General features: G+C 43.3%; 1 protein-coding gene across 2 annotated transcripts; it reads right to left on the bottom strand.

Annotated features, from left to right (window-relative positions):
- Positions 1-598: 598 nt before the first annotated feature.
- LOC126203327 (cytochrome P450 6j1-like) lies at positions 599-24,357 on the bottom strand. Of its 2 annotated transcripts, none has more exons than XM_049937593.1 (8): positions 24,312-24,357; positions 17,702-18,117; positions 13,947-14,071; positions 11,811-12,070; positions 9,371-9,518; positions 7,222-7,443; positions 4,778-5,029; positions 599-1,013 (listed from the first exon to the last, which is right to left on the bottom strand). In XM_049937593.1, the coding sequence occupies exons 2-8, from the start codon at positions 18,088-18,090 to the stop codon at positions 841-843; spliced, it is 1,569 nt and encodes a 522-aa protein (XP_049793550.1). In that variant the 5' UTR covers positions 18,091-18,117; positions 24,312-24,357; the 3' UTR covers positions 599-840. The 2 variants fall into 2 exon arrangements, with proteins under 2 accessions (XP_049793550.1, XP_049793551.1); XM_049937594.1 differs by lacking the exon at positions 24,312-24,357 and adding an exon at positions 23,787-23,892.
- Positions 24,358-25,969: the final 1,612 nt, after the last annotated feature.

The following is a 25,969-nucleotide window of genomic DNA, read 5'->3' as shown; positions in this document are numbered from 1 at the left end:
GTTTTACGCTAGTTTCGGCCCCAGGACAATTAGAGAACGATTTTTGGCCTCAGAATAGTTAAAAACCCATGTTTTCCAAGGGATGTGTTACGTTACTGGCGTGGTGTATGGGCTTACGGTACTAACAGAACCCTGTTGACTGCCAAAATTATGCAGTCATACACATTCAACAGTATGGATGGTGTAATGTCATAGATATTCAACAGTACGGATGGTGTAATGTGCAACACAAGCCATAGTCGTCGTATTGCGATTCATCTGCCATTTGTAGCCGACCCAGTTTACGTCAAGACGCTTGCAGCGTCGTTTATTGGTAAAATTTTCGTATTTTTTCAGTTCCATGCAGATCCCCTGTGTCGATAATATACAGTTCAAATTTGACCTCATTCTGAGCAGTGTGTATCTTTTCACTGCGTTTCGAAACTGGAATTTTAATTATGGACACTTACTTTACGAATATCTTGGATATCACGTTGGATTAGTAGTTGTGCTGTTTTCCCTGTGTATATTAAACTGTATTTTTCTCTATGACTTGCTTTTCGATCCTGCAGATTTTTCAGTTATTTGTTACTAGGATGAGTGCAACAACAGAAACAGATACAAAACAAAAATTGATTATTACAAAGTTTTAATTGTATAATTTATTGTCATATAACACACAACATAAAAACAACACAGTATTCGTATTACTGTACTACACGTACAGAAGGGTAACTCGTACAGATCGAAACACAAGTAACTGCCATCGTAAAGTCATATCGGTCTTCGCAGTTACTGCCGTTTCTTTCTGTTGATGGTGAACGGTGTGGCGACTGTTGGCCAGCAGACATTGGAGGATCCTCAAGGTGCGGGGATTTTCCTGAAACGCAGAGCCACTTTCCCAGCTGGAGTTCCAATGAACTTGGAGGGCTCGTACCGCAGACTGCTGGGCGTGTCTGGCGCTGGAAGCACCTCGAAGTTGTTGAGGATGTGGACGAGACCGAGTTTTATCTGCAGGTATGCCACCCTCATGCCTGGGAACAAGGGAACAAATTTCATTTTCTGCAGACAGCGCACAAATAACAATCATGTTTTTGTTCCTGAATGAAAAAATCTCATATTAGTAATTTTTGTTTGAGTGGTGACACCTGATGCCTCACTATCGACAACATAAATAAAGTATAGTCTACATTCACCTATTTCAGATTAACAGCAACGGCATTACAGTTACGTACAAGATAAGAAACCTATAGGGATTGATATACGCTGTACCATACAGACAACTGTACAATTTAGATGCCCGTTTGTGCCATTCTAACGGTCTCGTAACCACCACACCGTCCTCGGCAACATTGCAGCGCGTGTTGATCAGAGGTAAACTGCAACGTTCCTTCAGACATGGTTGCACGTACAGAGGAACAGGAGCTACGGCGACAACAGCCATTATAAAACCTTTTTTTTTTTTTTTTTGGTTATCAGTCTTCGGACTGGTTTGATGCGGTCCGCCGCGAATTCCTCTCCTGTGCTGACCTGTTCATCTCAGAGGAGTACTTGCAACCTACGTCCTCAATTATTTGCAGAATGTATTCCTATCTCTGTCTTCGTCCACAGTTTTTGCCGTCTACAGCTCCCTCTAGTACCATGGAAGTCATTTCCTCATGTCTTACGGGGGGTAGGACGTCAAAAAGGCCGATTTGGAGCAGGAGAGGCACCACAGGACATTTTAATTTCCACTGTCTATACTTTTAAACATAATTTCATAAAACTTTAACAGCATGACCAGCAAGGATTCAGGATTCATACTCAGAGCAGCGGAAGCTCAAAAACGTAAGAAAACAATTTTTTTAGACGTGAAGTTTCATCATTTTTTCACCTACTACTGGCTGCATTTGTTGCTATAGGTACACTTTTCTTCCTAAGTAAGAGAGATTCTTCGATAACTTTTGCACAGCATACAAACCATAGTTGCTCGTGTATGCAGCTCTAGAAGTTATTTAATTCATGAAAAAATGAATGAACTGTTACATTTTGAACTTCATGTTTAGGAAAAATTCAAGTTTTACAGTTAATTATCTCAATTTTTTCCACAGATTTTTAATAGAGTTGGAAAATTCTAGAGTTTCATACACCTGTAACTACTGTTTGTATGCTATGAAAAATTCATAGAATAATCTCTCTTACTTAGGAAGAAAAGTGTACCTATAGCAACAAATGCAGCCAGTAATAAGTGAAAAAATGATGAAATTTCACAAGTAAAAAAAAGGTATTTTGCTACGTTTTTCAACTTCCACTGCGATGAGTGTGAGTCCCCAATCTTTCCTGGTCATGGTGACAAAGTTTTATGAATTTATTTGTAAAAACATAGACAGTGGAAATTAAAATGTCCTGTGGTGACTCTCCTGCTCCAAGTCGGCCAGTCTGACGTCCTACCCCCACCGCCCCACCCTTAACAGATATTCTAACCCCCGTCCCTTCTCCATATCAGTGTTTTTCCGATTCTGCATAGAGCTTCCTCATTCCTTACCTTATCAGTCCACCTTATTTTCAACATTCGTCTGTAGCACCACATCCCAAATGCTTCGATGCTCTACTTTTCCGGATTTCCCACAGCCCATGTTACACTACCATACAATGCTGTATTCCAGACGTACATTGTCAGTAATTTCTTCCTCAAATTAAGACCGATATTTGATATTAGTAGACTTCTCTTGGCCAGGAATGCCATTTTTGCCATTGATACTCTGCTTTTGATGTCCTACTAGCTCCGTCTCATTGGTTATTTTACTGCCTAGGCAGCAGAATTCCCTAACTTCATCTACTTCGTGACCATCAATCCTGATGTTAAATTTCTCGCTGTTCTCATTTCCATTACTTCTCATTACCCTCGTCCATCTTCGATTTACTCTCAATCCATACCCTATACTCATGAGATTGTTCATTCCGTTCAGCAGATCATGTAATACATCTTCACTTTCCCTCAGGGTAACAATGTCATCAGCGAATCGTATCATTGATATCCTTTCACCTTGAATTGTAATTCCACTCTTGAACCTTACTTTTATTTCCATCATTGCTTCTGCGATGTACATATTGGAAGTAGGGGCGAAAGGCTACATCCTAATCTGCCCCCAGAACAAAGGTCATGTACTTCAGGTAGAGTCACTCTTCTTCGCCATTCGCCGTACCACGGATGGGAGGCATCGTAGCATCGAGAGGAGCAGGGGACACCATCGTTTCGGAGGAATTTGGGGCAGAAGGCACAGCTAAATCCTCACTCACCATCTTGAGTGTGGCGTCGCTTGTTTGTCACTGTTACGGGTTCTATCCTGTGGGTAATAGGATTCTGAACCTGTCGCGGAGGTAAAGGTGGACATTCAATTACACGACTATTAGAACTGACTTTTTGTGCATTATGATCTGAAGGAGAAGTAGGTCCGGCTACGGGAGTGGAAGGAACAAGATCAGCAACTGTCAATTTGCGACGTTGCATTAATGACGGTTTTAATACAAAAACCCTCCGCGGGCATTTAGGCCGAACGTGTGTACTTTCATTAAATAGGAAGCAGGTTCTCTCTTGACAGTATACAGGACACGAACACGAGAACCACACACTAGAAAATGTGATGGAATATAGCGTCTGATATGCATTTCCACGGAACGAATTCCACAATAACACTGTAACCTGTGTTGAGTGGACCAACGTTCACGACGTACGTTTTTCATGTTGCCATATGGAGTCAAAATGTCCTTTAGAAAGTTGTCATCAACCTTCGGTGGAACATTGGTATAGTCAATTTCGGCATCGGCGAGTGACACCATACTAACAGAATTATCGCGATGTTTGAACGGGGCTTGACAACCACGTCGCGACAATAAAAATAAATTTCACGTAAAACACGTACCCGTTAAAATAAGCGGTGTGCACCTGCTCAGAGGTCACATGTATTGTATCGAGAAGTCATTCGTGGATCTCTAAAGACCCGCGTCAGGTGTACCTCCATGTCTTGCAAATTTGTGCGCTGTGCGTTACGAAATACAGACAGCTTTTCCATTGACAGTACACTGTGGATACGTACAAGGAAAGGTACCTCACATTCGCTCGACGGCATTCGCCACAGGCAATTCCCGCACTCCTAGAACAAACATTGTGTTACCAAAGCAAAACCCTTCTTGTGCTTGGTTAGCTACTGGATATTTTGTGGTTTTCCCGGTCTGCGTAATTTTTTAGACGAATCTGCTCCATGAAATGGTTGAGAGTAATCACTTTAGATACTAATTAATTAGTTTTGTAGCTTCTAAGATGTCTTTTGTGAGCTATGGAAAAATACACCTCCATCTCATTTACACATTGAAATATATTCATTTAATTATTATTTACTCCAATACAATGTCGATACTTCTGATACCGACGCTCTGAGACTATTAAATTATTGCATTACGTGCTACCAATACCGATACCATAGTATCGAACAAAAATATCAATACTTAAAATGTCGGTAATATCGGAGTCTCGTTTTTCTACACACAATCTGTTGTATGTTATTACCATGGATATCTTGTAACGTATCTAGGTAAGTTAGGACAATGTGATTATCCCTGAGTCACATAGCACCCGCTATAGTGAAAAAACGTTCGCGATCACTTCTTGTGTCCTGCATGCATTTGCGTCCTCACGACATTGAAAACGCCACAGAAGTGGACACTGAAAGCTATCCACTGCAATAAAAGTGGTTTACCACGGAGTTAACTGACTGGCTGATCTGGAGATAAGATGAAAACACTGCGATCTGGTTCTTACCTATACACAGCCTCGGTCCCTCGCCGAACGGCAAGAAAGTGTAGCTCGGCCTGTCCTTCGAGTTTTCTTCCCTGAAGCGATCCGGCATGAACCTGTGGGGCTCCTTCCAGTACCGTGGGTCGTTATGCAGGCCAGTGACCGAGAAGATGACACCGGTCCCCTTAGGAAGGACGATGTCCGTACCCGGGATCTTGTAGTCCCGGGACGCCTCGCGGTCATGGAAGTTGACAGGTGGGTACATCCGCAGCGCCTCTGCAACCAGAAAAATGTTTTTTTTTTCTACTCATACACTGCCTGAGCCGTCGAAAGACTACAGTTTAATAATGGGAACAGTGTGGGACATTCATTTATATGCGGACAGGATTCTGTTTTCTGACCTTCGAGCTACTTATATTTCAATTTCTTTACTTATACTAATTACGAGTTAGTTTCCCGAAAGTAATGGGTGTGATTGAACAGGTATTTGACTGCAGTAAATCTGTAAACGTATTAAATGAAATGTGACCGTCACACTCTCTTCATTTAGATGTTTCTTGAGCAAACGAATCACCTGCAACCACTTTTTATATTTAACGTGTCAGAAGCAAACTAAAAAAAAAAAAAAAAAATATTAGATACATTACTACATACATACATACATTATGGTTTATGAGTTAAACTAGTCAAGAATGAAATAAATGATTAGACACAGATTGTGTTGTCCAACATAAGGTGATTTTAATCTATACAGTGGATGCCGAAAAATTTGCAACGTCCAGTGCACTTTGTGTAGCGTTTACGAGGTCGTCCATGGTGCACACAGTTGGAGGTAATGTGCATTGTAGTAGATGTGTTGATGTCTGCACGGCAGCTCCACAGTCACACTGGAGAGAGTCCACCTGGAAGATTACTCTTGGATCTTGTGACAGAAGAGACTAGTTTCTATGAACTTTTCAGTACTGATTGCTGTTCGTTTATTATTCCCAACCACAACCTGCTATCTCGACAGCGAAAATACGTCATATGCTTGTCTCTCGCTGTGTAACAACTACCAGGGACATTTCATAAATGATGCGCAGGTTAGTATTACTGTGGATTGTTTGATGCAACGACAAAATTACTTCAGATGTAGTTGGGAGCTTGAGGAAGAAACACTCTAACATAGAATTGGCGAGAGGTAGAGAATGGACCCTGCAGGGGCCTCGGGTACTGTGACTGTTGAAGATCAGAGATCATACACCAAAATCAAAACTTCACGCGTCGTCGAAAGCCCCACAGTGTGTTAAGTGAAGTTTGTGGCGAGTTTACAGTGGATTGCAGCGATGTCTCACGATTGGTTAGTCGTTTTCGTGGTGTTCGTAGGAGAATAGACCATAATCCTAGACCCGCAAGGCCCAAAACTTCAATAGATGAGTGACGTGTGAAACTCGTGGTAAATATTCTCGAAGAAGATCGCAGTGAGAATTGTGCGAAACTTCTCTGAAACCACGGGAATTCCCGCAACATCAGTATTCCGCATTCTCACTAATGATTTTAAGAAGAGAAACATTTGTGAGCGATGGGTCACACACTGTTTGACTGCTGAAGAGAAGCAGAAGCGCCTCGACAAGGCAACTATTTTCAAACAACGATTAGATCGTGAAAGTCAAGGATTATTGTGTAGAATTTTTGCTATTGATTACATATGGATTACGAGTTGAAATCACAGTCCATTGAGTTGAGAGCTTGAGTTTCTCCACATTAAAAAAAATTTCGACGCAATCAGTCAGAGCTCAGGCACATGATTTTTGCATATGAATAAAAAGGGATCACCACGACAGGTAAGAGTCCCAAGTGGGACAAGTGTCACAGCAGCGTATAATCGCAACTTCATGCAAAATCTGTGCATAAAAATGCACAAAACCCGATCTCAGTTGCTCGAGGCTTGGCCACTCATTCTCCATGCTTACCCGCATATCGTCAGTGTTGTAACCCAAAAACTGCGTGAATACGGATGGGAAGTGTTTTATTGCCTGTTGTCGGCAAGGGTCAAATTCGAACAAGTGGTTTCAATCTGGTACAGGTTGGAGTAGTTATATAGAAATGAAGAGGCTAGTGCAGGATAGGTTGCAGTGTAGACGTTTTCGGACTGGTGACAACGTACCCTGAATGACTGATCCTCCAATACTCTTACCGAAAGGCCTACTGGCGTATCTGAGGCGACATTACATAATGAGAGTTACAGTGGGTGCTTTCCGCTTTGTAGTTCAAAATGGTTCAAATGGCTCGGAGCACTATGGGACTCAACTGCTGAGGTCATAAGTCCCCTAGAACTTAGAACCACTTAAACCTAACTAACCTAAGGACAACACACACATCCATGCCCGAGGCAGGATTCGAACCTGCGACCGTAGCGATCGCGCGGTTCCAGACTGTAGCGCCAGAACCGCTCGGCCACCAGCGGCCGGCCGCTTTGTAGTACTCACCATTGACGACGTTGGTGAGGTCCGTCATTTCGTTGAGGGCTTCGTACGTGGGCTGACCACCGTGCCTCTTCAGCACCTGCCGCACGTGCTGGCGTACCTCTTTCTGCAGCTCCGCGTTCCGCGCCAGCTCGTACAGACAGAAGGACATAGTCGAGGACGAAGTGTCGAACCCGGCGTTGAGGAAAGACATCAGCTGGCCTGCGATGAGCTCGTTCGTAAGTTCTACAGGAAACAGCACCAAATTTGTGTTACGCTGCAAGGCAAGTACACTGCAATCGGTAATGCGCATGAATGGATCCAAACTAATATACAAAAAAGTCATAGCAATATGAACATACACAGATGGCTGCAGTATTGTGTACGGAAGGTAGAAAAAGTGCATTGACGGATCTCTCATTTGTACTGAGGTGATACACGTGACAAACTTTCCGGCGTGGTTATTGCCGCATGATTAGAATTAATAGACTTTGAACGCGGAATTGTTGAAGTTAGACACTCGGGACATGGCATTTCGGAAATCGTTACGGAATTCAATATTCCAACATCCACAGGATCAAGAGTCTGTCGAGAATACCAAATCTCAGACATTCCTCCTCATTCATCAAATCACGGGGTCCCGGGTTCGCTTCCCGGCCGGGTTAGAGATTTTCTCAGTCCGGGAACTGGGTGTTTGTGTTGTCCTCATCATTTCATCATCAGCATCATCATTCGTGACACTGGCTACATTGGACTGTGTAAAAGTGGACTGAATAAACATTGGGACATTGTACGGGCGCTGATGACCGTCATCGTGATAATCATCATCATTCATCAGAGTACGCAGTGGCCGACGACCTTCGCTTAGCGACCGAAAGCTGTGGCGTTTGTTAGAGTCGTCATTGCTAACAGACAAGCAATACTGCTTGAAATAACCGCAGAAATCAGTGGGACGTAAGACGAACGTATCCGTTAGGTCATTGCATCTAAATGTGGGAGGTAATGGGCTATGGCGGCAGACGATCGATGTGAGTGCCTTTGCTAACAGTACGACATCGCCTACAGCTCCTCTCCAGGAATCGTGACAATATCGGTTGGACCCTAGACGACCGGGAGGCGGTGGCTTGATCACATGAGTCCTGATTTTAGTCGGTAACATCTGATGGTAGGGCTCGAGTATGGCGTAGACTCCACGAAACCAAGGACCCAAGGTGTCAACAAGGCACTATGCCAGGTGGTGGTGGCTCGATAGTGGTGTGGATTTTGTTACGTAAGATGGACTGGGTTCTCCGTCGAACAGAACGTATCAAAGACTGTAAATGGTCATTTGCGGCTACTTGGAGCCAATCTGCAGCCATTCATGGACTTAACGTTCTCAAACAACGATGAACTTTTAATGTATGTCAATGTGTCATTTCACCGTGCCACAGCTGTTCGGAGTTGTTTTGAAGAACATTCTGGACAACTGGAGCGAATGATTCGGTCACGTAAGTCGCCCGACATGATTCCCGTCGAACGTTTATGGGTCATTATCGATAGGTCAGTTAATGCGAAAACAGTGCACCAGCATTACGTTTGTAATTATGGACTGCTATAGAAGCAGCTTGTTCCATATTTCTGCAGGGGTTACAACGATTTATTGCGTCCATGCCACGTGGAGTTGCTGAAGTATGCCGGGCAGAAAGAGGTAAAACGTTATATTAGGCGCTACCCCATGCTTATGCCATCTTAGTGTGTTTCGTGCAAGTGATGAGACACAGCTTGCAAGAAGTTAAGAAAAATCTTCTAAACCGTCTAGTGCAACTGATAAATAATTGGCCGGCCGCGGTGGTCTAGCGGTTCTAGGCGCTCAGTCCGGAACCGCGAGACTGCTACGGTCGCAGGTTCGAATCCTGCCTCGGGCATGGATGTGTGTGATGTCTTTAGGTTAGTTAGGTTTAAGTAGTTCTAAGTTCTAGGGGACTGATGACCACAGATGTTAAGTCCCATAGTGCTCAGAGCCATTTGAATTTGATAAATAATTCTTTATTTACTGCCGGTTTCTGTCTTCAGTTTACCTTCAGGGATCTCACATAAAACTGTTTACAACGCTTCACGGTAGTTTAAATGTTGCGTAAATGAATGTAATCGTAAATCGAAAACAAGGCTATTAAATTATAAAATTGTAACTTACTGAGTTTTTTGTCTCCTGCCTTCGCTTTCTCGTTTGCAATATCTTCCTTAGAGTCCTCGTCATCAGAAAGTCTGTCTTCCTTGATTTTCAAGAGCAGATCAACCACATCGTTCCGTACGATGCCGTGTTCTTTCCGGTGCTCGATGAGCTGTGGACAGAAGTAGTGCGTTTATAGTGCGCAACAGGTAAAACTATGAAAACACCGGTCATTACTTCACCTAGCAAAGATGCAATCAAATGAAACCATGTAATTCCAAATATAACAATCAAACATTTTTGGTATATATATGTAGACTGAAGCGACGAATTAAGAATTGTACGTAAGCCGCGTTTCTAACCCAAGTCTCCCGCCCGTTAGGCAGATGCGCTACCCTATCACTCCTTCCTCCTGAATTCAAATTCCCATCCATTCCTCATGCCACTTGTTATTCTCCCCAAACTCGAACACCATCTAAGAGGTTCTGCAGCAGATCCGAAATAGCATCTTAGCATTGGACGAAACGGGGGTCCTGCTTGCCAACCAGGAATAGGTGCATTAATCAAATAAAGCTAAGTGGTTCCAGTGACCCTTTCAATTCTCAAAAATTGGTGATGGAAACCCCAGCAATGGTGTTGGAGTTTAGGGGGAATACCAAGTGGCTGAGGAGTGAATAGAAATTTGGATTGGGGAAGGAGACGTGCTGGGGTAGTCATCTGTCTCTAAGCTGGTCGTAGGTTGTGTTCCAAAAATGAACAGCGTAGAGACAGAACTGGTGACACTTTCTGCAGGACCTGACCATCATTTTGCAGGACAATGCTCAAGCGCGTTCAGTGCAAACTGTTACTGATTTGTTTGACTGATGGGGCTGCTAAGTGCTATGCCATCCACTTTACTCCCCTGAATTAAGCCCTCGTATGTTCAACTCGATTTCTAAACTGAAGGAAACATCACTGCATTCGCTTCAGAGCTGCTACAAATTCGTCGGGTAATAGACCGCGCCGCTCTAACTGTCAACACAACTGGCATTGCTAAGAGTATCCACATCCAGAATGAGATTTTTCACTCTGCAGCGGAGTGTGCGCTGATATGAAACTTCCTGGCAGATTAAAACTGTGTGCCCGACCGAGACTCGAACTCGGGACCTTTGCCTTTCGCGGGCAAGTGCTCTACCATCTGAGCTACCGAAGCACGACTCACACCCGGTACTCACAGCTTTACTTCTGTCAGTATCTCGTCTCCTACCTTCCAAACTTTACAGAAGCTCTGCCAGGAAGTTTCATATCAGCGCACACTCCGCTGCAGAGTGAAAATCTCATTCTGGAAACATCCCCCAGGCTGTGGCTAAGCCATGTCTCCGCAGTATCCTTTCTTTCAGGAGTGCTAGTTCTGCAAGGTTCGCAGGAGAGCATCTGTAAAGTTTGGAAGGTAGGAGACGAGATACTGGCAGAAGTAAAGCTGTGAGTACCGGGCGCGAGTCGTGCTTCGGTAGCTCAGATGGTAGAGCACTTGCCCGCGAAAGGCAAAGGTCCCGAGTTCAAGTCTCGGTCGGGCACACAGTTTTAATCTGCCAGGAAGTTTCAGTATCAGCAGACTACATTGAAGGTCAGTAAAACTTTGCAACACGTATCTGTTCTGTACGAGCTGTAAATAAATAGTTGCCACAATTAAAGTTCCAGCCCTCGTAAAATGTAAGAGCCAACCGGTTGCACACGACGATTTTAAAAACATATTAACCAGGTTTCGATAGCTCTAATACTATCTTCATCAGAATTGTAAAAGTTACATGAATTCACGTGATAACTTTTAGATTTTCAGCAATAGTGCTATCGTCAAACAACATGTTCCGTGAGTCAAGAATATGATCATATATATATATATATATATATATATATATATATATATATATATATATATATTGCAGAAAATTTTAAAGTTAAAAGTTGTTATGTGAGTGCATGCAACTTTTATCATTCTGCTGAAGATAGTGTTAGAGCTATCGAAACCTGCTTAATGTGTTTTTAAAAAAGTTGTGTGCAACCGGTTGCCTCCAAAAAATGTTTAAAATATCAAAACGAAAAACATGTTTACGATGTACGGAAAGATGTACAATACACATTACGTGCAAGAGCCGAGAGGGCTTAATAGGCCTGACAGTTATACAGCTCTCAGTCAAAGAGGCATAACGCAGGGATACAGTCCTCCTCCTTTAATGATGAACCTTTACATCGTACAACGAGCGATCAAAATCAAAAAAAGAAAACAATGTCAAGAAACTGAATTCAAAGTGAAAGGAGGGAAGAATTACAGGACTTGTTAAAAGAAATGAATAGTTTAGTGTAAGGAATGGCGTTTCTTGCACGACGAAATCAGAGTAGGATAACTACCGAAATAAAGAAATGTAGGTTTTTGCCTTCTGGAAATACTCGTATCTAAGTAAACTGGTAGTGTGTAAGTACGAACCTTTCCTGTGTTCTGCACAAAATAGTCCTCTGTTTTCTTGCTGCCAGCCCGGATATGGAGGAAGGACATCAGCTTAGGAGCGAAGAAAAGTAACGTCGTTAGGATCCGTCCCACCAGATTCTCTCTGAGGATATCCCGTAAATTTACTCGAAGCAGAGTGTTGGGGTCCTCCAGAGAGCCAGCGTTCACGCCCATGAAGATGGAGCAGACCACGTCCGTCGTGTAACGCCCCATGACGTCCTTGAGCTCGACTGCGCTGCCTGAGGGACACGTGGAAACGAAACAGTAAATATAAATGACGTTTTCTTCACACGCACGCTGCATGCTAAAAGACAAATGGAGTTCTTACAACAATTAACCGCATATCACTTATCTGGCAACCCTCCGGAAAAATACAATGTCCTTCAAAGAAAACATTATGACATGTTTGAATAAATACGAAGAGTAGGTTATTATTGTGCAGAAGCCGTGAACGAGTATCTCGAAAACGGTGAAACTGCTTGTACGTTCACGTGCTACTGTCGTGAGCACCTATGAAAAGAGGTAGAAGGGCTAGGGGCTAAATGGTAGGACTTCCACGACTCTTCACTGATCGTAGGATTCGGAGGTTTGTCTGTATAGTAGGCTGGATGGTGATCTGTGGCAGCTCTGACGAAAGAGCACAGTGCTGGCGCACGCACACAACGTTCATCGTACATTGTTAAACTTGGAGCTTCTCAACACACCACCCTTAAGTGTTGACCTAATGACGTCATCATTAAGGTTGCAGTGGGCACGGGACGATTGGGATCCGACAGTCGATCAATGGAAACGTGTCGGGGCTTGGAGTGAATCACATTTTTGCAACACTAGGTCGAGGGTCGTCTCCACAAATGCCTTCATCGATGTGGACAATGGCTCGAAAAGTGCAGCGCCTCACGGAGGCAGGCTGGTGTGTGAGCAGTATTTTACTACGGGAGACATTCTTCTGCTCTTGCATGGAACCTGAGGTAGTAATCGAAGATACTCTGACAGCTGCGAACCACCTGCAGCTCTTCACGTTTGACGTCTTCCCCGGCGGTGATGCAGTATAACTGTCAGTATCTCGGAGCCAGAACCGTACTACAGTCGTTTGATGATAATGTAGTGAACTCACGTTGATGTCTCGGGGACCAAATTCGCCTGATATAAACCCTATGGGCATATGGGTCGCTATCCGCAAATCAGCGGCCTGTCATTTACGCGAACATGACCTGAGGGTAGACATACGAGTAGAACGCCACATATGTCCACAAACCTATCAACAAACTGTAGGAGCACTGGCACGCTGAATCAGTGATGGATTTCGTCCCAAAGACTGGCAAAAATGTTATTAAACAAGCGATCATAACGATTTCGCTAATCACTGTATGTAGCTTCCATTGTATGACTTGTTCTCTGTCTGTGTTCGAAAAGGTAACTTCCCTAAACCAACGTTTACATTTGCTATAAATTTCCTCTTTTGTTACACCACTGCCATTTAATTAAAAAAAATGTTTGCAGTAGAACATTTGAGAATAACGGCTGCTACAGCGAGGTGTCAGTAACAGGGGATAATGATATTACTATTATATGTAAATTACAGCTGCTAATGAAAACTGCCATTGAATTACTGTTATGTAGATGTTCCACTTAATTTTATATTAAAACTTGTGTGAAATAGCTTACTGCAATATAGCTCCTACACCGTAGGGGTAAAGGGAAGGGGTAGGGGTGGGGAGAAGAGGTAGCGTCGTCGGCAACCCTGTAGTTTTTCCACCATTTGAAGGTGTATTATTGGCAGTTACTGAATTTGCTGCCATACTAAATTATGAAAGTGACCTATTTACTATATGCGGTAAAATCCATCGTCATTTATTCGTAAGACATATCGGCACTACCACCGTAGGTATAAAAACACTTCGGAGCAAAGGAGGGAGGGAGAATTTGGAAGTGTTCACTTTCTAAACTTCCACAAAATACAGCTTGTGACAGAAACTTCATAACAATGCTATTGGAGGTTTCTTTAATTTTTACGTATCTTTAAAGAAGTACAAGAAATAACATAATACAATGTGACAATTATGCGTCAAAAGTTTCTTCTGTTAGCTTGAAAAGTGTTAAAGAAGAGTTTGTTACCTTTAGAGGCTTCGGTTTCAAGAAGGCGAGTCAGGTTCTGTCCAACTTCATTTACAAGATGGAACATGAGCTTGATTTTGCCAGAAGTGAAAGCTGGACTTAGAACAGTACGTAATTTCTTCCATCTATAAAGAAACAAAGATCGTTTATGCTACTAAATGCTTTTGTAGAATAACATAATTTCTAAATCTAGAGATCTCTGAAGACAACTTAGATGTACACAAGCAGCTATAAGTATGTATTGAGCAACTAGTACTGATTTACTCTCAGCAGTACAGTAGTCATAGTTCCTTCTTAAAGATACCTGGCAGTTAACAGCATTGCTCACTACAGTTGACATTCTCAAAGCACGGAGCTTTAATGTGAAACAGACATTAAATAATAATAATTTGTTTTTAACGTATACTATGGTGGCAAAATTCATGGGATACCTGCTGTATCGTGTCGCACCTCCTTTTTCCGGGATTAGTGCCGCATCCCCACGTGGCGTGGACTAACTCGAAGGCCCCTGCAGGAATAAGGAGCCGTTCTGCCACTATAACCGTCCATGATTACGGAAGCATTGCCGGTGCGGGATTTAGTGCACGAACCAATCTCTCGACTATGTTCCATAAATGTTCGATGGGATTCCTGTCGGTGATATGGGTAGCCAAGTCATTAGCTGGAAATGCTCAGAATATCCTTCAAACTAATCAAAATATCCACGGGTGTACTGCCGGTCTACAGTGTCCAACGGGCACAATATTTCGCACCAATGACGACCTCATAAACTGTGACTGTGGCTATAATCTTAGCAAGGCTTGGGAACCAGCGATTGGGTTAATCAAGAGTAAATCGAGCAAACGTATAGTTGTGACGACCACGGCGGACAGAGCCATCACACCGACGTCATCTCAGACGCCGTCGCCATCTGTTCCACCGCGCGACAATGGGGCGGGGCGCGGACGGCGGAGGGAGTGCGCCGCGGGCGGAGGGTACTTAAATCCTCCGCCGCCACGACCGAACCCCTGTACACACAAGGGTTCCCCGGGAGCATAGTTAAGCAGATCAAAAGCTATCTCTCGAGCAGAACTTTCTCTGTGAAAGTAGAAACAGCCACCTCCACCAAGAGGCGTATTCGTGCTGGGGTGCCACAGGGATCGGTCTTGGGGCCCGTTTTGTACAGTCTGTACACTGCGGACACACCAACGGCCCCCCTGGTGCACACCGCTCAGTACGCTGACGATACAGCCATCTACACAAGAAACGCGAACAAGGACCTGGTCATCCGTAGGCTTCAAAGGGTTTTAGATGACACAGAAACTTGGGCCCGTCGCTGGCGAATCACCATCAATTCCGAAAAGACGCAGGCTACGCTGATTACCCGTAGGCTCGGAAGGCGCGAACCTCCTCAACGCCCCCCCCCCTCCTCCACCTTCACCTAAACGGAACCCAACTCCCCTGGCGCAGAACCGCCAAGTATCTTGGCGTAACCTTGGACTCTCGTCTTACGTGGAAACCCCACATAGACGAGGTCCATAGGAAGGTCGGCGCCAGAATGTCCATCCTGTACCCAATCCTCAACTCATCCAGCTCCCTTCCCTGCTCAGTAGGAGTGAACGTATACCAGGCCCTGATCCGACCAGTCATGGAATACGCGTGTCCTGTCTGGGGATACGCGGCGAAGCAGCACCTGGACAAACTCCAGAGGCTGCAGAACCGCGCCCTCAGGAGGGCACTGCGTTTACCTCTTGGATTCCCCATTGACAATTTGCTTGCCGCTGCTGAAATCCCACTCCTGAGAGAGCGTTTTCAAGACCTGGCAAGGGCCTTCTATGAAGGTTCTTCCAGGTCGGGAAACGCCCTCATCCATTCCCTAGGTTGGTAAGACATGTCCCGCGATAAACACAATCGCCCCATGACGATCTTTGACGACTAAGTCGAAGAGAAAATCCCAATATTCATTCCCAAATCCTGCTCCTACCCAAATTACTACAATTATCTCGCCAAATCTCAGGCAAGTACCAGACACACACAGAACAATCATCACTTTTCACAGACACCAAAAACTACAGAAATAATCACGCACACAAGTACACAGGAGAGTAAAAGCCGAAAGGCTACAAACTCCCCCTCACACTTCCCCAAAGAGGGGAAAGTAATAGATGAGAGCAGCAGCGACCGAACCCAGTTCCCCCTGAGTAGCCATAGCGTACGGATCTCCGTACCGGCACGTACACAGGAGCTCAGTCCGTCAGTTCACCTGATGATGGCGACATGTATGATCGCCGAAATATTGTGCCCGTTGGACACTGTAGACCGGCAGTACACCGGTGGATATTTTGATTATCAAATACTCCGGGAGGAACTCAAGAATAACATCCTTCGAACTAATCGCGAGCAATTGTAGCACTGTGACGTGGAGCATTGTCATCCATAAAAATCTGACCGCTGTTTGGGAACTTGAAGTCCATTGATGGCTGCTAATGACCTCCGAGAGGCCGAACATAACTATTTCCACCCAATGATCGTCTCAGCTGGACCAGAGGACCGAATCCATTTCATGTAAGCACGGCCCACACAATTATGGAGCCACCACAAGCTTTCACGGAGCCTTCTTCACAGCTTGGTTTCGTGGGGTCTAGGCAATATTGGGGCCCTACTATCAGCTCTTACCAACTGAAGTCGATACATCCTACCAGGGCACGGCTTTAGAGTCGTCTAGGGTCCAAATGATATTGTCACGCGCGCAGGAGAGATTCTGCAAGCTATGTGTAGCTACTAGGAAAGGCACTCTCGTCAGTCGTTTGCTGCCATAGCCCACTAACGTCAGATTTCGCCACACTGTCGTAACCGATACGTTCGTTGTATGTTGCATATCGAGATCTGCAGCTACTTCATGCAGTGTCGCTTGTCTGTTAGCACTGACAATTCTATACAAACTCTGCTGCTATCGGTCGTTAGGTGAAAGCCGTCGGACAATGCGTTGTAGGTGGTGAAAGGTAATGCCTGAAATTTTGTGTTCTCGTCACAGTCTCGACACTGTGGATGTCGAAATAATGATTTCCCTTACGATTTCCGAAATATGTTGTCCCCTGCGCCTAGCTCTAACTACCGCTCCGCGTTCAAGGTCGGTTAGCTCCCGTCAATCGGCCATAATCACGTCGGAAACCTTTTCACATGAAATCACCTGAGTAGAAATGACAGCTCCGTCAACACGTTGCTCTTTTATACCTTGCGTACGCGATATCCCTACATTTGAAAAAAGCTGACCCATGTTTTTTCACTCAGTGTAAAATTTTAGTTGCAGTTCGTGCACACAGATGTTTTTTTTTCTTTTTTTAGAATTTGTGTGCTACTTGTCCCTAACAGTCTACGAGTACTGAACGTTTTGAATCCTGGAAGTGTTTTATAACAAGTGGCATTGATTTAAAAGAAAGTAAACGTAACATCGACCATAACGTTGATCATGTAAGGGTGCTACAACTAAATGCTACTCTTTTAAGCAGGTACTTTCAACGTGACGGAGCCCATTACAAACTGCTATAGCCGTGTGACAGATGTGCACTCTATACTCAAATGCTGTTTTCATTCTTTTGATCAGCTCAGTTTAAAAAGAAAAAAATGATTGTGGTTTCAGATTGTGTACTACTCTTAATATTAACACCATTCTAAAAATTAGAGACTGTATTATATTGCCGGCAGTATGCAGACACTGGACCAAGTCCGTGTTAGAGACAACGTGAACATAGTAGAGATTTTCCGATGAAACTCACCCAGGACCGTGTTGGCCAAAAAGCGACATGCCAATGACCGGGTCGGCAACAGGATCGATTTTCGCGTTGGTGGCGTAGAAGGTGGAGAAGTCTGTGGACATGATGCGCCCCACAAGCGCTGGGTCCTTCACCATCAGCAGCGGCTGGTCGAAGGCGAACATGCCCATGAAGCGGGCGTCACCAGCCATGTGGTAGCACTCCAGCACTGGTTCCCCCATGTGCTTCTTGCCGAGCACCACGCTGCCCATGTTGCCTACGAAGGGAGTGGGCTTCCAGTAAGGGATTCCCAGCTTTTTCCAGTAGCCGAAGTTCCGCGTCATGTACCAGTACAGCAGGGGTACCAACAGCAAGACTGCGTCCAGCAGCCAACTGCCCGTCATCAGCGTCATGGTTTAGATGCTTTCCAGTTTCGATACCTGTCAAGCAAAGATATAGTACTTTAGCTAAGCGGGAGCTTTAGTATATTTGGGAGAAGTACGTTTTAGTCTTAGTGATATTCCTAACACTCAGTGCTTGTGTTGTGAAGAAGAATTGTGCAATGTTCCTTCGGACATGCATGTATGCATGTCCAAACGAACAATGCACCATTCTTCTTTACAACACAAGCACTGCAGTATCGTATATATCCACCGATAGGAGGCGGAGACTTTCAACTAAAATGTCCTCCCCCGTACGGGAATCACTGAATGTGTGTACGAGTACAGGAAGTTTGTCTTTGGTCATAAGTCATGCACGGATAGCCAAAGCATTTGACGTAACCACTCGCCCACAGCGGAATATCTGGGGTCGAGTCCCGGCCTGGTACAACGTTTCAGTGTCGAGACTCCTTTAAGTAGTGATGGTTGTCCCGTATTCGCAACTGCGACTACATTTCATGTATGTTTATAACAGTCTGACGTAAAACTCGAAGTTAAGACTATGCGAAAAAAATTTCAACGTAATGTTTAACCTGTTAATGAAGTCTCGTTAGTCTAAACAGTTTCCTGAGGTAATAGTTACTTGTATACACACATTTTTTCTGTACTGTCGTAGTGCAGTATGCGAAAATATCTCTTTTGGCCGGTGAATTTACATTATTAAGGGTAACTAAAATTTAAATGCATATAAACCAAAAGCTAATGTTGAAAGTTGTTGGGAAATCGATACCGCTGCCTTCCTCCTCTTTGTAGATGCTACATAAGCTGCAAGAATAACAATACTTAATGTAAATTGTTGTTGACCTTTCGATGTCAGTAACATGTTTCGGTACTGATTTCAGCTTCAACCTTTACGTTACCGCTCCAAAATTTTTCTTTCTCGATGGCAACATGATAACTCTTTAGTTGTACGGTTAGAAGCAAATACAAATATAATGCGAATGGTTACAGTATCATCTAACAAGCGATCTGCTTATTTGTTAACGGTTTGATACGTGTGTACATATCCAGCGTATTGTTTTGCAAGTCTAAATGCCACTCAGATAAACATTTGATATTAGATAAATTCTTTTTTTATTCAGAAACACTTAAACTTCCACAATAATTACATGGGAACATTTGCGAAAGGGCTTCATTTGGAACTATGGGGAAAGTATTGATTTTCATATGATTCCATTTATTTGATGTTATCTGTCGGACAGAACACGGGGCGTTTCTTTCTTTAACGTTGTTATTACAGATTCATTCATTTTGGTATCCTTATGTACTGCAAACATTGACGAAACCGAAATTTCCTGGGAACTGTATGCAATGCTGGACCGTGAATGGAACCTATGGCCTTTGCAATGCTCCGGCATGTTGCTCTACCAGCTAAGCTAGGTAAGGATGACTCACAACCGGCCAACAAAGCTTCACTTCGCCCAGCGCTTCATCTCCTACCTCAAAAAATTCACAGAAGTACGTCTACATAACTTTCGGGACCACCACTCCCAGAAGAATGGAGATTGTGCAGAAATACACTATGTGATCAAAAGTATCCTGACACCCACAAAAACATACGTTTTTCATAGGTGCAATGTGCTGCCACCTACTGCGAGGCACTCCATATCAGCGACCTCAGTAGTCATTTGACATCGTGAGAAAGCAGAAAGGGGTGTTCCGCGGAATTCACGGACTTTAAACGTGGTCACGTGATTGGATGTCACTTGTGTCATACGATTTACACACTCCTAAACATCCCTAGGTCCACTGTTTACGATGTGATAGTGAAATGGAAACGTGAAGGGACACGTACAACACAAAAGCGTACAGGCCGATCTCGTCTGTTGACTGACACAGACCGCCGACAGTTGAAGAGGTTCGTAATGTGTAATAGGCAGACATCTATCCAGACCATCACACAGGAATTCCAAAGTGCATCAGGATCCACTGCAAGTACTATGACAGTTAGGCGGGAGGTAAGAAGACTTGGATTTCATTGTCGAGCGGCTGCTCATAAGCCACACATCACACCCGTAAATGCCAAACGACGCCTCGCTTGGTGTAATTAGCGACATTTGGCAATTTAACAATGGAAAAACGTTGTGTGGAGTGACGAATCATGGTACAGAATATGGCGATCCGATGGCGGGGTGTGAACATGGCGAATACCCGGTGAACGTCATCTGCCAGCGTGTATAGTGCCAACAGTAAAATTCGGAGGCTGTGGTGTTAGGGTGTGGTCGTGTTTTTCACGGAGGGGTCTTGTACCCCTTGTTGTTTAGCATGGCACTACCACAGTATAGGCCAACACTGATGTTTTAAGCACCTTCTTGCTTCCCATTGTTGAAGAGCAATTCGGGGATGGCGATTGCATCTTTGAACACGATGTAGCACCTGATCATAATACTTAGCCTGGGGTGAAGTGGTTACAGGACAAAAACATCCCTGAAATAGCCTGGCCTGAAAAGAGTCCTGGCCTGAATCCTATAGAATATCTATGGGATGTTTTGGAACGCCGACTTCGTGCCAGGCGTCACCGACCGACATCGATACCTCTGCTGAGTGCAGCACTCCTTCGAGAATGGGCTACCATTCCCAGAGAAACCTTCCCGCACCTGATTGAACATGCGCCTGCGAGAGTGGAATCTGTCATCAAGTCTAAGGGTGGGCTAACACCATATTGAATATTAGGATTAACGATGAAGGGCCCCACGAACTTCTAAGTCATTTTCAGCCATGTCTCCGGATACTTTTGATCACATAGTCTAGCTTAGCCAGGATCTAGACAGCTAAATGTGCGCTGATCAGAAACCTTCGTGTAGATTGTGCCGACGTTCCGAACCGGGATCCGATTCTGAGACATCTGTAAAAGTTCGAAACCGAGGTCCCAGCACCGCCGCATGGTTTTAGTCTATTTGAAAGTTTTAAATCGGCACACACTCACAAGAAAAGTGGTAATTCACTTTGGAAACAGATGACTAACCCCAGGTACAAACCGGCATCAGCCACAACGTTTTAAACAGCCACGTTGTTTCAAATCAGCTTCCTTTCCGCTGTAGAGTGGAAATTCGTCGCAGAAACTAGTGAAGTCTTCAATTTATAGTACCCACGTGTATCATAGCTGTATTTCATTATTTCCTACTAACAAATCGTCCGTCATTCTACACAGTACTCCGTTACATACACATCACCATATTTAACAGTGAGAAACGGAAAACCGTGAGCCACTTTAGAGAATAAGATGAAAAATTAATACCACAAGACAATTAATGTGTTAAAATCGGGATACATCAATACAACAAGGTTCCAACTTCATTTTTGCCGTGTTAATGTCCACAAGGCTCATAATCACAAGTTCGTAGATTGTCCTTCGTACACCGGTGATACTAGCGTTGGATTGCGATTGCAGGAGAAAGTTGTCGCCGGAGGGGCTCGTTGGGTTCTGATTTATTTATGTAGGTCTCAAGCTCGTTGTAGCATAATTTAATATCCTGTGATGTCAGTTGCTGTAGCGTAATTTTTATTCAAAATTAGATTTCTGTGATGTCTTGCCATTGTAATTTTAAGTAAGGCTGCTGACGCTTACACGTAACACAACTGCATCATTTCACACAACTGTAACGTATAATTTGCTGCTGTGCTTTCGTAACTCATTTACGAGTGTGCAGTAGTAGAACTGCGTCTCAAGTTCCGGTAACAAACTGAGCAAGCTCTCCCCAATTATGTTCTGAGATTGTTAATTATGTCAAGAGTCCCTCATGGAATCCGAGAACAAAGGATATAGAGCATCATCTAGAAAGAGCACCTAACCTAGAATGGTTACTAAAAAAGCACAAAAACCACACAAACTTGTGAGTGGAAGACTTTTGGATAGTCCAAGAGGCAAATACCAAATGTTTCACTAATCATTGTAACAAAATCATTATGAAGGGTTTCTAAAAGTCTTAAGAATATCATCAAACTCTACGGGTACTGTGGCACAACAATTTACGTTTAGCTCTTGTACATACTGCACAAAAACCGAGAAGGAAACATGTAAATGCATGCATAGTTTTTGGCTTCAAATATTCCTGCACAAACGAAAATCAACGAAAGCTATGACCATTCAATGCTTATATCACTACGAACAAAAGTGAGATAGTTATCAGTATGTGAATGAGCGGAGATCAAACCCCGAAGGTACCTAAGATCGATATGGACCCCATATCGGTTGATAAGTAATCTTAAATATAGATTAAACAGCACTTCTTCGGAGGAGCACTGACAATGTACAGAACTCTCCCATCCTACAAGGAAAGCATTGCAATTCTAAAATTACCAAAAGTTATGTTTGACCTGTGCTTTAGATAGTGTTACTACGCAGGGACCATATACGTTGAAAGCACCGATGATGGCTGTTTATCAGTTAAAATCGATTTGCAAAAGTAAATAAAGGAAACATGATTTTGCGACTGGTTGCTGCTTATTTGGTAATTTTATGGTTTACGGTCGCTGCACAACTTGGGAACCATATGGAGCCTACCATTCATTAGAATTGTTTTAAAAAACTGCCCTCCACATCACTTAACTTTCTGTTCAGTAGAATTATTCAACTAAGTCGAAATGAGGTAAATTTAACAAAAAGTAGTTCTTCACGACGAACAACGCATGTACTACCGAGCTTTCTTCATGTACGTGGCTCATGTTACCACGCACAGAGGGAAGCCAAGAATCTTTACGGGCATGTACATCCACAGAAACAGAAGTAACTCCGCATCCGCCTCAGCGAATTCTGATGAGACCATTGCTGTACCAATTACCGGTTACAGTTAAACGCAGATTCACATAATTCAGAAGATGAGACAGTTATGAGTCAGCATGTCACCCAGTGAAAACTGATGTAATATTGAATCAGAATTTTACAAATCCTGGTGCAAAAATTGTTAACTAATTCTCAGCACAGAGAAATCTAGCGTTTCGCACTCCACGAAACGGAATAATGTCATAACGTTTGACTAGACGCCACTGAACCACAACTACGTATAATCGCTCCTATCGCATAGATGCGATGAGTTCAGGTTTAAAAACCAGTGATAGTCTGCGATTTATGTTCCGAATACTACGAAATCCTACGCTTGTCTACGAAAAAGAATGCTTACGAAACACATTTGTCTCCGTAGAAGCGTGTGGGACTGAAACAACACCGAACACATAGTTAACACCAAGAAGGGCAGAGCGAACAGGCTCCAAGTTCGATTGTTTGACGGCACTGTCTTGTATAAATTATGATATTAGTACTTCTAGCCGTTCTTCCTCAGCTGCTACGGAAATTATTTCTGTTGCTTACCAAACACGTTTCAACTAATTATTTTGAACTTTCTCATTCGTCTACGAAGCAAATAACAATGTATAAATAGCTATACATATTTTGTCATGAGGTGAACACCATTTTTGTGTAAAAATATGCATATAAAGTCAAGCTAAATTGTTGCTCTGAATCACTTTGTATCTCAGTACAACATATTCACGGCTAAGCAAACCAGTATTTCATATTATTTTACCTGCAACCGCTGAAAGTGCCTAAAATAACCAGGGCAAACCTTATTGTTGCCTAAAGATTTCAACAACATAAGACGAGTAGAAAACAAGTGCACTATAATAACAGTGTCAAGATATAGGCTATTCACATATCGCGAAATCGTACTTACACAATCCCAAGCAGCCGGTTACAGGGTGGAATGAAGCCGCTACGTAATGTTCCCACGAAACCGAGGGAATAAGATAAGGTAATCAATACGCAAAGCTATAAATCAAATAAGATAGAATTCATATTTCCCTCCGTCCTTTACAATTATTTTCGGGATACAGAAATTGGAAAGATCTTGGAAAAGTCGTTAAAGATTTGACGTATTGTGGCAGACCCACAAATTGCACTGAGATATAAAATGAACCGTAGATGGATACTATGTGTCATTCCCGACGAGTCAGAACCATGTGTATTATTCAGTGAAACTAATATCCGTATTTCAAACACTGGATACAGGTGTGGCTCGAGTAACACACACATAGAATTGTCATGACAGAGGAATGACATGTCGATAAATTATTTACGTTTGCATTGTAAACAGAGTATGGTATAATATGAATTAATATAGAGCCACTTCCAGTCACACACAAAAGTATTACTCGCGAATTCTGTGTAGACAAGAAGAGAGTTGTTGGAGCAGACTTACCGCCACTAGTAGAGATTCGCAGCGGACTGTGTTTTCGCAGTCCCTGGCCTTCTCTTATGTGCGAATCTGCGGTAGCCGATAACCTTGGACCCCACCCCTGGGGCGTTACGTAATACTGCTCGCATGACCAAGTGTTCTGAACCAAGAGTGACCAAGCTTTTCAGGATAAGCGTCGCAGCTCGCAGATCGAGATAAAGGCCATTGCCCTGATAACAATATTGGGGCTTCCACCAGCAGCGAGTTTTTAATAAAATGTCTCTTGATAAGATGTGACAGTTGAGCTATGGACTAGATTCAAGGAGCGTAACAGAATACTTTTATTATTTGTTCTCTTAGAACGACCCGTTTTTAGACCCAGTGATGTCTTAAATCCTTCATTCGGTCCCAGAAGAGAAAAGTCAGTTTTCAGGCTGAGACAGATATCCTCTATCTTCATAAATTTATAATTGAAAAATGAATCGAGTCTCCAGAACCCGTTGTGGTGCAGTATAATTTCATTTATAACTGAAAAATAAATCGAGTTTGCAGAACCCGTTATGGTACAGTATAATGTCAGTCTCACTCACTCACAGAATTAGGATACTCGTCGTAAATGTTCTTGGGCCACAATTCATGTTGTCTCGGGAATCAAATGTCGAATTCATATAGACTGCTAAAAACAGTGGTGAACGAGGTCATTATCTGAGAAGGAATTGCACTTTACATATAACCTTTTATGTTGATGGACTGTCATTGTCATACGACTACACTAAAAAAAAAGAGTTTTACGCCTACAGATGTCACAATAATACCGTCTAACAGTTCCAGCAGCCTTAATAAGGACCTCAGTTCGACAATGAAGAGAGTGCACATGAGCCTCCAGATACGTCATATCCAGCTGAAGGGACTCATTGATGCGTAAATGCTGTAGAATGGCCAAATTTGGGAGGATGTTGGGTGATGATGCTCACCAACTGTTAGTAATAGTCTCACTTCCTATCGTTTTAAGTGGTAAGAGTGCACTGAAGGCCTCTACGAGGGGGAAGACTCGTCTGTTGACGTGACAGAATAAGAAACAGGAATCGACAGGGAAGAGATACGGGATTCATAATTTAAAAGAGCTTTGGACGGCTTAAGATCAAATAACGCATAAGGGATAAATAACGTACCACCGGAATTTCTAAAATAATTGAGAGAAGTGCAAACATAACGACAATTACGTTGATGTCTAGAGTATATGACACTGGCGATACATCATCTGACTTTAGAAAGAACATTATCCATACAGTTCCGAAGACAGCAACAACCGACAAATGTGAGAATTATCTCACACTCAGTTTAACAGCTCACATATCTAAGTTAGCATCGAGTATAGATTTGTCAGAAAGTCGTTTCTGAAAGTATTTGTGTGGAGTGTAGCCATGTACGAAAGTGAAATGTTGACGATAAATAGTTTAGAAAAGAAGAGAATAGAAGCTTTCGAAATGTGGTGCTACAGAAGAATGCTGAAGATTAGATGGGTAGATCATAACTAATGACGAGCTACTGAATAGAATTGGAGAGAAGAAAAATTTGTGGCACAACTTGACTAGAAGAAGGGACCCGTTGGTAGGGCATATTCTGAGGCATCAAGGGATCACCAGTTTAGTATTGGAGGGCAATGTGGAGGGTAAAATCGT

This window comes from Schistocerca nitens, chromosome 9, assembly GCF_023898315.1.
Source record: "Schistocerca nitens isolate TAMUIC-IGC-003100 chromosome 9, iqSchNite1.1, whole genome shotgun sequence".
Lineage (NCBI taxonomy): Eukaryota > Metazoa > Arthropoda > Insecta > Orthoptera > Acrididae > Schistocerca > Schistocerca nitens.
Note: the sequence above shows the minus strand (reverse complement) of the source record. Positions and strands in the feature narration are given on the sequence as shown.

Bases quoted from the DNA above. Each gene is read 5' to 3' on its own strand.
- LOC126203327 (XM_049937593.1), bottom strand. From the start codon at position 18,090: ATGACGCTGATGACGGGCAGTTGGCTGCTGGACGCAGTCTTGCTGTTG. The intron at 7,444-9,370 runs GTAAGTTACAAT...TGTTTCCTGTAG, and splicing joins GGCAGGAGACAAAAAACTCA to AACTTACGAACGAGCTCATC. The intron at 5,030-7,221 runs GTGAGTACTACA...TTCTGGTTGCAG, and splicing joins CCTCACCAACGTCGTCAATG to AGGCGCTGCGGATGTACCCA.